The sequence below is a fragment of the Coregonus clupeaformis genome, chromosome 30 (genome assembly GCF_020615455.1).
Source record: "Coregonus clupeaformis isolate EN_2021a chromosome 30, ASM2061545v1, whole genome shotgun sequence".
NCBI lineage: Eukaryota > Metazoa > Chordata > Actinopteri > Salmoniformes > Salmonidae > Coregonus > Coregonus clupeaformis.
In genome coordinates, this window is record NC_059221.1 from 49,714,249 (window position 1) to 49,730,167 (window position 15,919).

The 15,919-nt window shown below is 44.9% G+C and overlaps 3 protein-coding genes across 7 annotated transcripts in view; 2 read left to right on the top strand and 1 right to left on the bottom strand.

Annotated features, from left to right (window-relative positions):
- Window positions 1–4,559, bottom strand: part of LOC121586507 (cilia- and flagella-associated protein 47-like) — a 63,054-nt gene extending 58,495 nt beyond the window's left edge. For all 4 annotated transcript variants that reach the window (XM_045209646.1, XM_045209647.1, XM_041903242.2 and 1 more), the window contains exons 1-11: window positions 4,313–4,559; window positions 3,916–4,070; window positions 3,652–3,767; window positions 3,359–3,497; window positions 2,869–3,094; window positions 2,483–2,652; window positions 2,239–2,381; window positions 1,784–2,010; window positions 1,340–1,535; window positions 924–1,170; window positions 495–647 (exon numbers count right to left, since the gene is read on the bottom strand). In XM_045209646.1, the coding sequence (XP_045065581.1) occupies window positions 495–647; window positions 924–1,170; window positions 1,340–1,535; window positions 1,784–2,010; window positions 2,239–2,381; window positions 2,483–2,652; window positions 2,869–3,094; window positions 3,359–3,497; window positions 3,652–3,767; window positions 3,916–4,070; window positions 4,313–4,456 (1,916 nt within the window). In that variant the 5' untranslated portion in view covers window positions 4,457–4,559. The remainder of the gene's footprint in view (window positions 1–494; window positions 648–923; window positions 1,171–1,339; window positions 1,536–1,783; window positions 2,011–2,238; window positions 2,382–2,482; window positions 2,653–2,868; window positions 3,095–3,358; window positions 3,498–3,651; window positions 3,768–3,915; window positions 4,071–4,312) is intronic.
- A 112-nt stretch (window positions 4,560–4,671) lies between these two features.
- Window positions 4,672–7,588, top strand: LOC121586499 (60S ribosomal protein L31). Its single transcript, XM_041903229.2, has 5 exons — window positions 4,672–4,751; window positions 5,218–5,321; window positions 5,618–5,743; window positions 7,168–7,280; window positions 7,518–7,588. The coding sequence occupies exons 2-5, from the start codon at window positions 5,218–5,220 to the stop codon at window positions 7,547–7,549; spliced, it is 375 nt and encodes a 124-aa protein (XP_041759163.1). The 5' UTR covers window positions 4,672–4,751; the 3' UTR covers window positions 7,550–7,588.
- Window positions 7,589–11,313: 3,725 nt separating this feature from the next.
- Window positions 11,314–15,615, top strand: chst10 (carbohydrate sulfotransferase 10). 2 transcript variants are annotated; one of them, XM_041903265.2, is made up of 6 exons: window positions 11,314–11,409; window positions 11,934–12,088; window positions 12,261–12,370; window positions 12,436–12,673; window positions 12,906–13,011; window positions 13,360–15,615. In XM_041903265.2, exons 2-6 carry the CDS (start codon window positions 11,977–11,979, stop codon window positions 13,916–13,918), a joined length of 1,125 nt encoding a protein of 374 aa, XP_041759199.1. In that variant the 5' UTR covers window positions 11,314–11,409; window positions 11,934–11,976; the 3' UTR covers window positions 13,919–15,615. The 2 variants fall into 2 exon arrangements, with proteins under 2 accessions (XP_041759199.1, XP_041759189.1); XM_041903255.2 differs by having other exon boundaries at window positions 11,946–12,088.
- Window positions 15,616–15,919: the final 304 nt, after the last annotated feature.

Genomic DNA, 15,919 nt, shown 5'->3' on the forward strand with positions numbered 1-15,919 from the left:
AAATCTGTAACCGTTACTGAGAATGTTATTGTAGTTGAAGTGGTCTGTTGGTTCATTCTGTAGCTTGGATTATTTTGAACATCATCGTTGCCAGTTTTAAAGCTTTTGAAAAAGTTAACATAAGTGAATGTGACAGATGGTAGCAATAATCCATATTCAGTTGGCCCCTCATTCCTATGTTATAGTGATATACAGTAATGCTTACTTCACTGATAGTGTACAGTATGTGCAGAAATGTGTCCATAGAATCAATGACTGAAAAATATATATTTTAAAAGTCTGTAAATTACGTATTTTCTACTTCCGGAAAAATACGCATTTTCAACGTCGGAAAATATGTCTTCTAACCTTTCATTCAGCACCTGAAATGCGTGTAATGTCCACGTCTGGAAAATAGGTCTAAAAGAGGTATTTTCAGCATAGTTTTGCTTACTGCGTAGCTGTTTGGGTTGCCTAGGTGACAACATACAGAACACACATCACCCTCTGTCTACCTCGCGGTGGTTTTCTGCAAGCGCGTGTTTCGCAGGCTCCTGAAGAAGGCTAGGTAGTGATCTCTGTGTCTCTGTCTCTGCTGCTGCTCCTCCTCCGTGAAGGCAAAGTCAGGGTCCACGTAACGGTAGCGCTCCACCCCCGTGAAGATGGTCCTGGGTGGAGAGAGACAGAGAGGATATAAGCAGTTCATAGGAGTTCATAGGGGGTACATAGGGGGTACATAGGGGGTACATAGGACTTTATAGGGACACGGATGCCACTGTAAACACACTGCGCTGACTGCCCAGGCATCTGGAGGTACAGTAGGTCCCAGTAAACCTGACTGCACTGATACTATTGCCATCATTACTTTAGTAGTATTGATATGGCTCTGGAATAGGTCACAGGGTGCCATGTCAGATACTCTATAACGGTATTACTCAAATGACCTGTAGGTGGTGTCTGGAGAGGCAGGGCGGATGCTGCAGGCCCTGTCGTTGGGGAAGGCCACTAGCTCCCGCTGGCTACCATCTAGCCTCTGGCTCCTACGGTGGCTCTTGCTCTGGCCGTGGCTGTGGAGCCGGGTCTTGGCCGCGCTAAGGACAGCTGCCCGCACCAATCCCACACACCTGCCCAGCTCACTGGAGGGCACCCGGGCATACTGGCCTGTCTCATTGGTCACAGCCGGGGTGATTCCTGATGCATCACAGACAAAACAATGAATGGGTGGGTCTAATAATAGGTTGAAGATAGAATGCCATACAATAGTTTGAAGAACATATACTGTATGGGTAAGAGATCAGTGGACAGGGCAGTGAGTGGTTCAGTGTGCTGGCTGTGGGCAGGGGGTGGCTTTGGGTCTCACCAGGGTTGAGTTTGGGTGTCTTGCAGGCGGTCTGTGCCCGGCAAACGGCTGACAGGTGCAGGGTGATGGTGTGGAAGCTGCGGAGGCGGAGCTTGGTGGAGGAGGGCTCCAGGTGTACCACCTGACCCAGCACCTCTAGCACCTGTTTCACCTTGAACGTCCCCATCTGGTGGGGGGCGAAGGACAGCACCACGTCCTGGACAAAAACACAGATCAATGATTCTGATCAGCTTTCTGTCAGACTCAGGGAGGATATAGAGGATATTGATAATTCAGCTTTCTGTTCTGTCATAGAGGATGCTTGGAGGAGACTGGGGTTGTGTCCAAAATGGCTCCCTATTCCATATATAGTGCACTACTTTAGGGCCCAGCCACCCTATACAGTGCACTAGTTTCCTCTGGCCAAAATAAGGAGCCATCTGAGCCTGGACCAGGGTCGTCTACCTGGTTTTGCCCTGGGGAGATGGTCCCACTAGGCGGGTCACTGATGAAGTTGGCCATCTTTCGGAACTTGAAGGTGACGGGGAGTATAGGGGAGAGGTTGTGGAGCACACACAGGACGTCCACACGCTCTCCCATCATGCACTGCTGGAAGCTGAAGCTGTGGCCGGGGCTGGGCACAAGGGAGACAGGGAGGGCTGAGCCAGTCACCGCCAGCTCCACACAGCAACCTGGGGGTAGAGGTCAGGGCTTAGAGGTCAGAGAGGTCAGGGGTCAAGGACTAGACAGTCCGAGATCAACCACAACATTTCTGTTATAGCTGTCGTACACATGTCGTTCAGTGCCCCTCACCAGAGAATGGCTTCAATTGTTGTTTTTACTAATGATATAATATACATGATTGTATTGCAGCATATTGTGCCTGCTATTGGTAAGGAACAGATTGAGGCTTGCTGTACCATTGTGGGGAAGTACAGTGGAGTGCTGCTGGTGGTTGAAGCCATCTTTACTTCCCACCATCTCAAACTTGAGGAAGAGTGAGTAGTCTTGTTTACTGGCTGCTGCGGAGACTCCACTGCTCTTCTGCTCCTCCCTGCTCCTTCTGAAGAACAGAACAACCATTATATACTGTGTGTTAGAATATCTTTATACACATTTATACCCACACACAGACACACACACACACAAAGGAGGGCTGTATACCTTCTGCTGACAGGACGGAAGCAGACCCACAGAGTGGTTTTCTCGTAGGGTCTCAGTCCTCCCTCGTTGGGCACACAGGTGATCACAGTGGAGGGATCCACAGGGGTGGCCCTGTTACGAACACTTCTCTCTAGCAGCGCTGCGTCTGTACTCCTCTGGAGGTCAAAGCCCTGAGGAAACACACACACACACACAGACACACATACACAGCAATACAAAAACGTATCACGCCTAACGATAGAGATCTAAAAACACAGTTTAGTATAATTGCACTTCCGTGTGAAAGTGTGAAATATGTCAACATGTGTCTGTGTTTTCTCTGTGCGTTGGTGCATGTGTCTGTGTTTTCTCTGTGCGTTGGTGCATGTGTGTGCGTGTGTATGTACCACTTCTGTCCCTGAAGCATCGTCCTGCAGCACCACCATCCAGTCGCAGGCCTGTGGTCCATTGTTCACCAGAACCACTTTTTCCACCCGGGATGTACCAAAGAAGACGGGTCCGAAGCGGAGGCAAGACAGCCTCTCCCCCTCTAGGTCCTGGAGCTCCAGGCTCTGCTCCAAAACATCCGCCCTGATCTTCAGGACCACATCCTTACTGTTCTGCAGCTTCACCCTGAGAGAGAGGGGGGGATGGGGGGAGTGGGAGGAAGAGAGAGAGAGGGGAGAGAGAGAGAGGGGGGGGGGAGAGAGAGAGAGAGAGAGAGAGAGAGAGAGAGAGAGAGAGAGAGAGAGAGAGAGAGAGAGAGAGAGAGAGAGAGGGCAACTCAATAAACACACACAAAATGCACAAACAAAGAACCATAAGTAACACTAAGCAGAATAAGGTGGAGCGTTTAAGATGATGTTCAAGATAAGGCAGAGGCTCTAGTTTCCTTACTGGGCCTCCTCTCTGACCCTCGTGGGTTTGTCAGTGCAGAGTTCCACCTTCAGCCACTGGGTAGCGCCAGGCTGCAGGACGCCACTTCTGGGAGAGAGCCTGATGGACTGGTCTCCATCATACAGCACCTGAAAAGCTCCTTCAGCAAGGCCAAGGGAATGAACAGCAATCAATTAATATAACAATAAAAAAATACAATAAAAAATAAACTAGATTACTGCAAAATGTCTACTAAAATCAATCAAAGCAAGTTTACAGAAGTGGGTTCAACGTAAGAGGCAAAAGCATAATACCTGGAGCAGATCCCTGATTGGTCAATTCCACCTCTTTGCTGATCACTTGACTGTTTGCCGTCACAGAGCCGAAATCAGCGAGAGATTCCATTGTTAGAGAACACGCTGGGGAGAACCTGCAGGAAAGGCCAAATATAAGTAACCTTGTCTGAGACCTGAAGATTGCATTAACCCGCTAATGCCAAGCACATGTCTGGTGGAACACGGCCAAGCTATTACATGAATGAGTTATGTTATAACAGGGGTATATATGACTCTGCTTACACAAAGAGGGGGATCTCCATGGCAATGTCATCCAGGACAAGGAGCAGACGGTCACAGACATCCTCATCTTTCTCAGGCCTGAATTCTAGAGTACCACTTAGGGCCAATCCGGCAGCAATGGGGGTTTCTGTGTTTGTCACTCTAAATGTGAACAGCTTGGGGGGTAGAAAGGTCAAAGGGTTGAAAACATTTAAGAAGAGAGGGGCAGGGCAGTATGAAGGGTGGAAGTAACAAAAGTGTATAATAATTTATTGCATCAATCAAAATGAGTTTATAAATTAGAATAGGACAAAAGCGCAATGAAAACTAAGCACAACTAAGCACAAGTTGCTCTGAACTTTACTAACGTATTACACACAAAGACAGCCAACAGGCAGCACTGCAGAAAGGATTTCACCTTTGATGTGGGTTCAAGCAGTCTCATTCTTTTCGAGGTACTTCCAGTGTTGGTCACCGTGACAGTGGTCTTGTAAACCTTCCCTGCTTTTACGTCGGTAAACTCAACAACCGGGGGATTAATTCGAATAGAATTCGTTGCCATATTGTTATAGTTAAAAGTTGGGAGACTAATAGCACAATTCGACGGCTTATCCCAGTTCAGGTTTCGGTCCTACGTTATCAATGACATAGGCTTCATTTTCTGCAGTAAGTAACCTTTCAATGTATAAAGCTAACCACATGCAGATACAGTGTATCGTTGATGGTTACCAGGGCAACAAGACATAGGAACTTTGTAAACGGTACTTGTTTTCTACGGACAACATACAGCCGGATCTATTTCCTTTAACCAAGATCTGCCTTTTCTGGTACTTCCTTTCTAACAGTCCCCCACCGAAGTGAGTTTCGCAGATTGATAGTCCTCGTATAATCTAAATTCATCCTGCAGTATTTACGCATAAAACACATATTTGCATTGTCCAAATCTATAGTTGTGTACCTCATTGTCAATCGGATTTGAGTTTGGGATGTATTGTGCATTCATTTAGTTAACAAAAACAGTCAAAACTTTAGTTACCGTACACATCACAGGTTTCGTAACATGCTAGCTGGCTAGCTACCAGACATAACATATTTTTGCCAGCTAACGAATGTTTTGTAACTGGTGTAATGCACCACAGGCAGTGCCGTTAATGGTTACATTTAGCCATTTCCATGATACATTTTTGTTTGGGTGGAACAGGATGTTTTCCTGTTTTGGACGTTAGCGTACCTGGCTAGCTAGCTAACGTTAGCCTAGCAGGTCTGACGGTTCACTTTGTATGGGACAATCTCAACTTCAACCGGCCCGGTTTGTCTTTTCAGATGGCTCCTACCAAGAAGGGAGAGAAGAAGAAGGGGCGTTCAGCCATCAATGAGGTGGTGACCAGAGAATACACCGTCAACATCCACAAGCGCATCCATGGAGTGTAAGTACTGTGGTGCAAACAGACAAATTCACCAACAGAAGCCAGGTCAATGTTGGATCAGTGTCCTCAAAAGTATGCACTCTTCTGTCATCTGCACCTTAAGTAGTTTTTCATCAGAACCAGAGGATATAAACTGGTTTTGTGTAGCTTTGGCATGTGGGAGTATTTACATCACAGAGCATGGCTGTTGACAAATCTACTGTTCCTCTAAATTGGCAGATGTCCCTCAAGATGTAGGCTAGTTTTTCTTAGTCCCCTGAGACTGGTATTAATCAGAACGTTTCTTCTCTATACAGGAGCTTCAAGAGGAGAGCTCCTCGCGCTCTCAAGGAGATCCGCAAGTTCGCCATGAAGGAGATGGGAACTCCTGATGTACGCATCGACACCCGCCTGAACAAGGCTGTGTGGACCAAAGGCGTCAGGTAAGGACAAATGAGACACCTGTCATCAGATTAATCGGGTGCATTCATTAGTGCACACCATAGCAGAACGTTTTGCAACAGAAAACCTGGGGTTTCTATTGGACAAGTTCAGATAAGTTTCTCCCTGTTTCTGCTGTTTGCTTCCATTTGGTTTCTAGTGAATACACCCCAGTTATAATATGAATCAGGATACAACATTTGGATATACTGATGATATGGTTTTACAGTACTTGTGTTTCCCAAACCCCATTAAGTTGGTAAAACAATCACTAAGCCCTTCATTAGTTGAATCGGGCGCTTTCAGCAGGGTTGAATGTTTAGGAACGTTCAGATAGAAATAGGCTATGTTGATCAAACATGCCTCTGACATGTAGAATAAGGAATCACATCGGCTCTGTTCATGGCATTTCTATCTGCAACGTTAGAGAACGCTTGGCAACTGAACAGTTAGTGACCGTCTGGCCCAGGTGTGCTTCCTCAAGAACAAATAAGTGTTCAAATATCAAATACGTGGAATAGCTGGGGGTGCTAGAAGAAAGGTTTGGGTAACTGCTCGTTATCAACCCATACAACCACTTATGGTTGTTGTTGACACAAATAGCACTACAAATTGTGTTGCACAAGTATGTACTAACGTTCACCTGTGTTATTTACAGGAACGTGCCATACAGGATGAGACTAACGTTCACCTATGTTATTTACAGGAACGTGCCATACAGGATGAGACTAACGTTCACCTATGTTATTTACAGGAACGTGCCATACAGGATGAGACTAACGTTCACCTATGTTATTTACAGAAACGTGCCATACAGGATGAGACTAACGTTCATCTATGTTATTTACAGTAACGTGCCATACAGGATGAGACTAACGTTCACCTGTGTTATTTACAGGAACGTGCCATACAGGATGAGACTAACGTTCACCTATGTTATTTACAGAAACGTGCCATACAGGATGAAACTAACGTTCACCTATGTTATTTACAGGAACGTGCCATACAGGATGAGACTAACGTTCACCTGTGTTATTTACAGGAACGTGCCATACAGGATGAGGCTAACGTTCACCTATGTTATTTACAGAAACGTGCCATACAGGATGAGACTAACGTTCACCTGTGTTATTTACAGGAACGTGCCATACAGGATGAGACTAACGTTCACCTATGTTATTTACAGGAACGTGCCATACAGGATGAGACTAACGTTCACCTATGTTATTTACAGAAACGTGCCATACAGGATGAGACTAACGTTCACCTATGTTATTTACAGGAACGTGCCATACAGGATGAGACTAACGTTCACCTATGTTATTTACAGGAACGTGCCATACAGGATGAGACTAACGTTCACCTATGTTATTTACAGGAACGTGCCATACAGGATGAAACTAACGTTCACCTATGTTATTTACAGGAACGTGCCATACAGGATGAGGGTACGATTGTCCAGGAAGCGCAATGAGGACGAAGACTCCCCAAACAAACTGTACACACTCGTCACGTACGTCCCTGTCACAACATACAAAGGTGAGGCATAGTCAATACCAAATGTGCCTTCATAGGTTTTTTCAGACTTGTGCTGAAACGTCAACGTTAGTCTCAATTACTGTATATCCCTGTTCTGTTCTTGATTTTTCTGATGCCAAGTACACCAATATGAAAGATTTTTTTGTTTTATCATCTTTTCTGTCCTAGGATGATGAAGACGGGGGGTTTATAATTCTCAAGCTGTTGCTAAATCGTTTTTCTTTCCTTTGTCAACAGGTCTACAGACGGTCAATGTTGATGAGAATTAAATCTGTCTTCAACGCTTGTAGAATAAATGTATAAAATGAGTTTTGTCTAATGTCTTTATTATACAACAGGGTTCCCCAACTGGTGGCCCCCGTGCTGAATTTGGCCTGCGGGTGGTTTTATTTGTCCCCCAAAGTTTTCTGAGCGAAAATAAATAAATACAAATGTTTTGTTGTGTGGAATTTTCCTTGTTGGACATAAAAGACTGTAGAAACAGCAGGAAATCAGCTCCAAGTGATTTTAATTTGACATCTGTTCCCAAGTATTCCTACGCGTAATAGAGAGACGTGATCGTATAGAAATGTAAGCAAGGTTTGAAATGATTATGTTTTAGTCAAACATATATGTTTGGGCTTCTAGCAGTCAATTTGCACTCTACAAATTATTTGTAATTATATTCCGGCCCCCCGACCATCCGCTCCAGAAAAAATCGTCCCGCGGCTGAATCTAGTTGATGATCCCTGCACTACAAAGTAGATGAACTGTTATGAATACAAGCCTACTTGAAGTGTGTGTGACTTGCATGTCTGAATGAGGTTGGGTGCCTAAATGTAACTATTCATGACATGATAAACACAAAAACGCCTCACTCTTTTTCCTTTTCCATCGACTCAAGCTACTGCCTTTTTCAACTGCCTCAAACGCCTTATCTGCTGTGGAAGACCACTGTCCAAGAACTGCCAGAACCATTTTTTTTAGCTTTGAGAATCTTATTGTGATGATAAACACTATTTATAAAAAATATTATTAGATGTGATTGAAACCCTGTCCATTGACCAGTGATCTGTGTTAGCCAATATAGTCTCTTGATGGTTTACCCATAGTTTCCAAAGATGTCAATTCTCTTGAATCCTGATCCCAGTGCCTATTGCCTATATGACCATGAAGCCAATTTTATAAAATGTCCCCATGTTGCATCAGAATAGTGCATATAACTGTTGTGGCAGAGACGAGATGAGGAGTGTCTAAAATATGCACTCGAAATGCAAAACTCAAACAATTTATCCAGCTGGCTGCCACCAGAGGGTGGTGCGGTCTGCCCTCCAGGACACCTACAGCACCCAATGTCACAGGAAGGCCAAAAAGATCATCAAGGACATCAACCACCTGAGCCACAGCCTGTTCACCCCGCTATCATCCAGAAGGCGTGGTCAGTACAGGTGCTTCAAAGCTGGGACCGAGAGACTGAAAAACAGCTTCTATCTCAAGGCCATCAGACTGTTAAACAGCCATCACTAGCCGGCCTCCACCCAGTACACTACCCTGAACTTAGTCACTGTCACTAGCTGGCTACCACCTGGTTACTCAGCCCTGCACCTAATAATGGCTGCTGCTCTATGTACATAGACATGGAATCACTGGTCACTTTAATAATGTTTACATACTGTTTTACTCATTTTATATGTATATACTGTATTCTAGTCAATGCCACTCTGACATTGCTCGTCCTAATTATATTTTTCTTAATTCCATTCTTTTACTTTTAGATTTGTGTGTATTGTTGTGAATTGTTAGATACCACTAAACTGTTGGAGCTAGGAAAACAAGCATTTCACTACACACGCAATAACATCTGCTAAATATGTGTATGTAACCAACAAAATCTGATTTGATTTGACCTCCCTGGCACATCCAACTGGCTGTAAGGAATGATGAGGAATGATTAGCTGAGGGTGGTGTTCTTCTAAACATCCAAGCCCAGCTGCTCCCCAAGAAGACCAAGAGCAACAGCAGCAATGTCATTTATGCAAACAATGCCAATAATACCAATGATGCTGGCCATGTATCTGAGGAATTGTATGTATTTAATTCAAAAATTAATATTTATTTCACTGGGTAAGCCTTATCCTGATACAGTGGGGGGAAAAGTATTTAGTCAGCCACCAATTGTGCAAGTTCTCCCACTTAAAAAGATGAGAGAGGCCTGTAATTTTCATCATAGGTACACGTCAACTATGACAGACAAAATGAGGAAAAAAAATCTAGAAAATCACATTGTAGGATTTTTTATGAATTTATTTGCAAATTATGGTGGAAAATAAGTATTTGGTCAATAACAAAAGTTTCTCAATACATTGTTATATACCCTTTGTTGGCAATGACACAGGTCAAACGTTTTCTGTAAGTCTTCACAAGGTTTTCACACACTGTTGCTGGTATTTTGGCCCATTCCTCCATGCAGATCTCCTCTAGAGCAGTGATGTTTTGGGGCTGTCGCTGGGCAACACAGACTTTCAACTCCCTCCAAAGATTTTCTATGGGGTTGAGATCTGGAGACTGGCTAGGCCACTCCAGGACCTTGAAATGCTTCTTACGAAGCCACTCCTTCGTTGCCCAGGCGGTGTGTTTGGGATCATTGTCATGCTGAAAGACCCAGCCACGTTTCATCTTCAATGCCCTTGCTGATGGAAGGAGGTTTTCACTCAAAATCTCACGATACATGGCCCCATTCATTCTTTCCTTTACACGGATCAGTCGTCCTGGTCCCTTTGCAGAAAAACAGCCCCAAAGTATGATGTTTCCACCCCCATGCTTCACAGTAGGTATGGTGTTCTTTGGATGCAACTCAGCATTCTTTGTCCTCCAAACACGACGAGTTGAGTTACCAAAAAGTTCTATTTTGGTTTCATCTGACCATATGACATTCTCCCAATCCTCTTCTGGATCATCCAAATGCACTCTAGCAAACTTCAGACGGGCCTGGACATGTACTGGCTTAAGCAGGGGGACACGTCTGGCACTGCAGGATTTGAGTCCCTGGCGGCGTAGTGTGTTACTGATGGTAGGCTTTGTTACTTTGGTCCCAGCTCTCTGCAGGTCATTCACTAGGTCCCCCCGTGTGGTTCTGGGATTTTTGCTCACCGTTCTTGTGATAATTTTGACCCCACGGGGTGAGATCTTGCGTGGAGCCCCAGATCGAGGGAGATTATCAGTGGTCTTGTATGTCTTCCATTTCCTAATAATTGCTCCCACAGTTGATTTCTTCAAACCAAGCTGCTTACCTATTGCAGATTCAGTCTTCCCAGCCTGGTGCAGGTCTACAATTTTGTTTCTGGTGTCCTTTGACAGCTCTTTGGTCTTGGCCATAGTGGAGTTTGGAGTGTGACTGTTTGAGGTTGTGGACAGGTGTCTTTTATACTGATAACAAGTTCAAACAGGTGCCATTAATACAGGTAACGAGTGGAGGACAGAGGAGTCTCTTAAAGAAGAAGTTACAGGTCTGTGAGAGCCAGAAATCTTGCTTGTTTGTAGGTGACCAAATACTTATTTTCCACCATAATTTGCAAATACATTCATTAAAAATGCTACAATGTGATTTTCAGGGGGAAAAAAATCTAAATTTGTCTGTCATAGTTGACGTGTACCTATGATGAAAATTACAGGCCTCTCTCATCTTTTTAAGTGGGAGAACCTGCACAATTGGTGGCTGACTAAATACTTTTTTTCCCCACTGTATGTGTGTATGGCTGTGTATGTTGTGCAACAGTGATACATACCCCCTGTCCCTGACCAGAAGCGTGATATGACTGGGCCAAGTAGTCAATGCTGCATTGTGTGCCATATGAAGCCATGTATGATGGTAGTCCATAGGCTCAGCTCACTTTGTATTTGCAGTGAGCATATGCACAACTTTTTGTGTATTTTATTTTATTTTATATACAGCAAGCAGCATATGATATCACTGGCCAATTGCATAGCTAGTTCTCGGGTAGTCTTGTCCAGTCCTATGTTGTGCCGTGTAAACATTTGAACGCTAGGGGGCGATATTGATCTGTTATTGCATCAACAACATGGATAACGGGACAGGTCCGCCAACATCACAAGAAACGTTACTATTGCATTAGTTGCAATTACATAGCAGGTAAGACATCACATTTGGGTTGTACAATGGGAAACTAGCTATCAGATCATTTTATAATCAAGTAAAACGTACTCAGGAGCAGGCCTAGCTTGCTACACTTCGGGATGGTCAGAATTATGGCTACTGTTAGCTAACAAACAACTACAGCAACAAGCTAACTAACGTTAGCCGAAGTTAGCCAGCTAGCTGAGCTAAATTGATCTCTCCCTGGCTTTCAGTGGGGACAGTTGTTTTGACCATGCCTATAGCTAGTTGGTGATTGGCATAAATGGTCATGTAGTTTTATAGCCTGCTGAAATGGTAGCCTATGGATGTTAAGCTAGCTAGCTAGCCTGCTAAGCTAACTAGTCTCTCCTCACTGTCCCTGTGACACTCCTCTGCCTGTGGTGAAGCACCCGGCTGAGTCCAAATATTATGACAACTAGCTAACGTTAACTAGCATTCAGTCCAAATATTATGATAAGGTTTCCCCCTTTCATATGTGCTGAGTCAGGCGAGAAAGGCTAACTGCTATTGCTAAACAGCTGTTTCTGCAGGGACCGTCGCTACTTCAATGGCCCACGGGTGATGCAAAGAACGATGCGGCACCACTGGCTGCTCGTCGGGGCTTGCGGCTGGGTGTTGCTCATCCTGGTGTTTGCCAACAAGTTTATCAATTTCAACGCCAGAGACACGGATGGTAAATTATCAGACTGAAACCTGATAGTTTTTATCATCAATACTAGCTAGCTATCTATACCTTTCAGTTAGAGTTGTAGCTATAGCTACAGGACAGCTAAACTGTTAGATGTAATTGTCTACTCTATCCTCCTTGGAATTGTCTTGTGATCTCTTGGTGTCTTGTGTTTCAGACTATGGGGAGAAGACCGAGATTCAAATTTGGACACAACCAGGAGTTAAGACCACCAAATTGCTTCCAGCTCAGAAATCAGAAAGAAGAGCTCCCAAGTCATCAGACGTGGTAGGTGTTGTGTGTGTGCCCTTGAAACAGAATCCTCAGTTCCTTGAATTGTGTGTGTGTGTCAGTCCACAGTAGGCCCCTCCTCCATGTCCGACCCAACAGACTGGAACACTGTGGAGACGAGGCGTCTGGAGCTGCTGTCCGCCGTGTGTAACAACAACTCCCTCAGGAACCTCACTCACACCTCAATCAACAAGTTTGTCTTGGACCGCATCTTTGTGTGCGACAAGCACAAGATCCTCTTCTGCCAGACCCCCAAAGTGGGCAACACTCAATGGAAGAAGGTCCTCATCGTTCTCAATGGTTAGTGAGGGAGGGCAGTAGGGAGAGAGTGATAGTGTCAGTGAGTGAGTGGGGGGGGAGTGAGAGAGGAAGGAAGAGAGTGACGGAGTGTCAGTCAGTGAGTGATGATGATGAGTAGAAGTTGACTCAAAACGTAAGCTTATCTGTCTGTAAATTGTAGTGATGTAGTGGCCTCGATGCCAGTGAAAAAGGACAATAAACTTGTGTTCTTCACTGTCCTTTTGCCCCTCAGGAGTGTTCTCCACTGTGGAGGAGATCCCAGAGAACCTGGTTCATGACCATGAGAAGAACGGCCTGCCCCGCCTCTCCTCTCTGACAGAGAAAGAAATCACTGAAAGGTTAAGGCCCTGCTCCAATACTTCAGAAATGCATCCTACCTTCCTTCCTTGAAGTAATCACAGATCTGAATTAGTTAGATTGGTTAAAGTAATAAGCTGGTAATGTAGGCTACCCTTGCTTACACCTACCCAATCACTTGCTATCGTAAGATGAATGCACTAATTGTAAGTCGCTCTGGATAAGAGCGTCTGCTAAATGACTAAAATGTTATAGAGCTGTGCTTAGGTCAAGGAAGGAAGGAAGGTTGAACACATTTACTGACTTGTTTGGCCCTGCCCTGTATTCCATTGTGGTGTTATGATTATATTTCTATGGGACTGACACTGCTTTTTGTTTTATCTCGCCAGGTTAGCCACGTACTTCAAGTTCTTCATCGTCAGAGACCCGTTCGAGCGCCTCATCTCCGCCTTCAAGGACAAGTTTGTGAAGAACCCGCGCTTCGAGCCCTGGTACAAGCACGACATCGCTCCCGCCATAATCCGCAAGTACCGCAAGAGCCACCGTGACAACGACAACAACAAGGCGACCACGGGCCTGCGCTTCGAGGACTTCATCCGTTACCTGGGTGACGAGCCTGGGCGCCGACGCATGGACCGTCAGTTCGGGGAGCATGTTATCCACTGGGTGACGTACGCGGAACTCTGCGCCCCCTGTGACATCACGTACAGCGTCGTGGGGCACCACGAAACTCTAGAACGCGATGCCCCCTACATCCTCAAAGCTGCCGGGATAGACCGCCTGGTATCGTACCCCACAATCCCCCCGGGGATCACCCGTTACAACCGGACCAAGGTGGAGCGCTACTTCTCAGGCATCAGCAAGCGGGACGTCAGGCGGCTTTACGCCCGGTACCAAGGAGACTTCAGCCTCTTTGGCTACCCCAGCCCGGACTTCCTGCTAAACTGAATGACAACGACACTAAAGAAAGACTGTTGTGTTGCAATGATATTATAATATAATGTTTCTCTAATCTAACATGCATCTTAATCAGTGTGTGGTTTACTGAAGAGGTAGGGAGGGTGTAGCCAACTAGCTGCCTAGCCTGGCTGCTCTAACTAGGAGCCATAGTAGAGACTAGTGATCCCCACCGTCCGGGTTCAAGCCAGGCCAGGGAGGGATGGAGACTACAGGTTGGTCTGATATAACATGCTGAGCTGCTGTAGGATGATCGTCACTCCTCTACCTGGCTGACGGTACTTCCTGCCTCGACCTAGCAACTTTTCCTGCCTCTACCTAGCAACTTTCACCATGGGCGATGACTGTACTACATGTCTCTACTTCCTGGTAGCCGTCACCATGGTGGTCATGAATGGCATGAGGACTGAGGTGATGGAGAGTTACTTACTATGGTCACGGTTAATGGCTGTATTCGCCATACGACCAATGAATTAAGTGCCACATTTTAATGTTATTTAACAAAGCTTTTTGTATTATAATAATGAGTTAATTTAAAGCAGAGATTACTGTTACATACTGTGCTAAATGGTACCCTCTGTACTACTTCCACACAAAGCAGATCTGCTGCTGGAACTGCATTATGGACTAACAATATAGTGGGTCTGGGAGACAGTAGCCTGGTTAAACCAGACTGAATGCTTAGCACACCATTGAAACGTAGCAGAATCAGTTTGAATGCCAGGCTAGAGATGGTCTGGTAACAATATCAGAGCCCCAGCTCTCCTCCCTCCAGTCTAACCACTCATACAGAGTAGAGCAACAACATCTAGTTTCAACAATCGGCACCTATAGAAATTCTGTGAGTGCTGGGTGGGAGGAGTCAGTCTGATATGCCTGTGGTCAGGTGGCAGGTTCACAGTGGCATAACTCCTGCTGATTGGCTGAAGCTAGTACCGCAGATAATATGCCTGTATTGTCATGGCTGTACAGTTCCCGGGCCTTACCTCATGTTCCCGTCCAGTACAGTAGACACACATACAGACAGATATATATGAAAAAAGTATGCACTCACTAACTGTAAGTCGCTCTGGATAAGAGCGTCTGCTAAATGACTAAAATGTAATATAGATGTCCTTCAGGGTTAATCCAGTTAAATCCAGCCCAGACGGATAATAATCTGGGATCATGACAATCTGGATTGGAGGCATACAGCCAACCCGCTTCTATACCCATACGTATGTCAAAGATGGTGGATGAACGAAGATGTCTTACTCAGGCTGTTTACTTTCTACTTAAGTCCCGTAGACACCAATGCGATAGCAGCTGTGTCTGGTCTACTTAGTTCATTGACTGTATATAAACCATTTAAAAAAAAGAGGGAGTGGGATGCTTCCTCTTCTGTCTCAACTTGCCACCTGTAAGGGCAGTACAATAAACTACAGTGACACTGTACTTGGGAGAAGGAATTATTTTCTTAAATTTTCTCATCTTCAGAACTGTTATTTCACAATTGACTTCCATGAATTGTCTTATTCTTCATCCTAAACAAGACACCGTCCAATGGCGCCCATGAAGAGAAGTGAGTGACAGCTTCCTGTTGATCTTTTTAAATCAACCAATGTTTGGTATGTTCAGTCACATTGTATTGACAGAGCTAGGCGACCAGGCGATGGGTACTGAGTAATAAAGGTTTCATGTAAAATATAGAACTTGTCTTTTGCGCTCTTCTCTGTAACACAACACATGTATGATGCTTTCACATTTATTTTCCCTGTATATGAGGTCAGTTAAACGGTGCAGTAGACCTGATCATATTATCATTCTAGCAGTAGACCTACCACCAGAATTCATTCAATTAGACCTACCACCAGAATTCATGTAATCTTTCAACCTGCAAACAGAATAAATTAAGACAATTCTACAGAGTCATCATAGTTTAAGAGTCAAATCCATCTCCTGATGGGAATATGTTCAGGCCAGCCAGAGTCCTGTTGGTAAGTGTCTGGACTG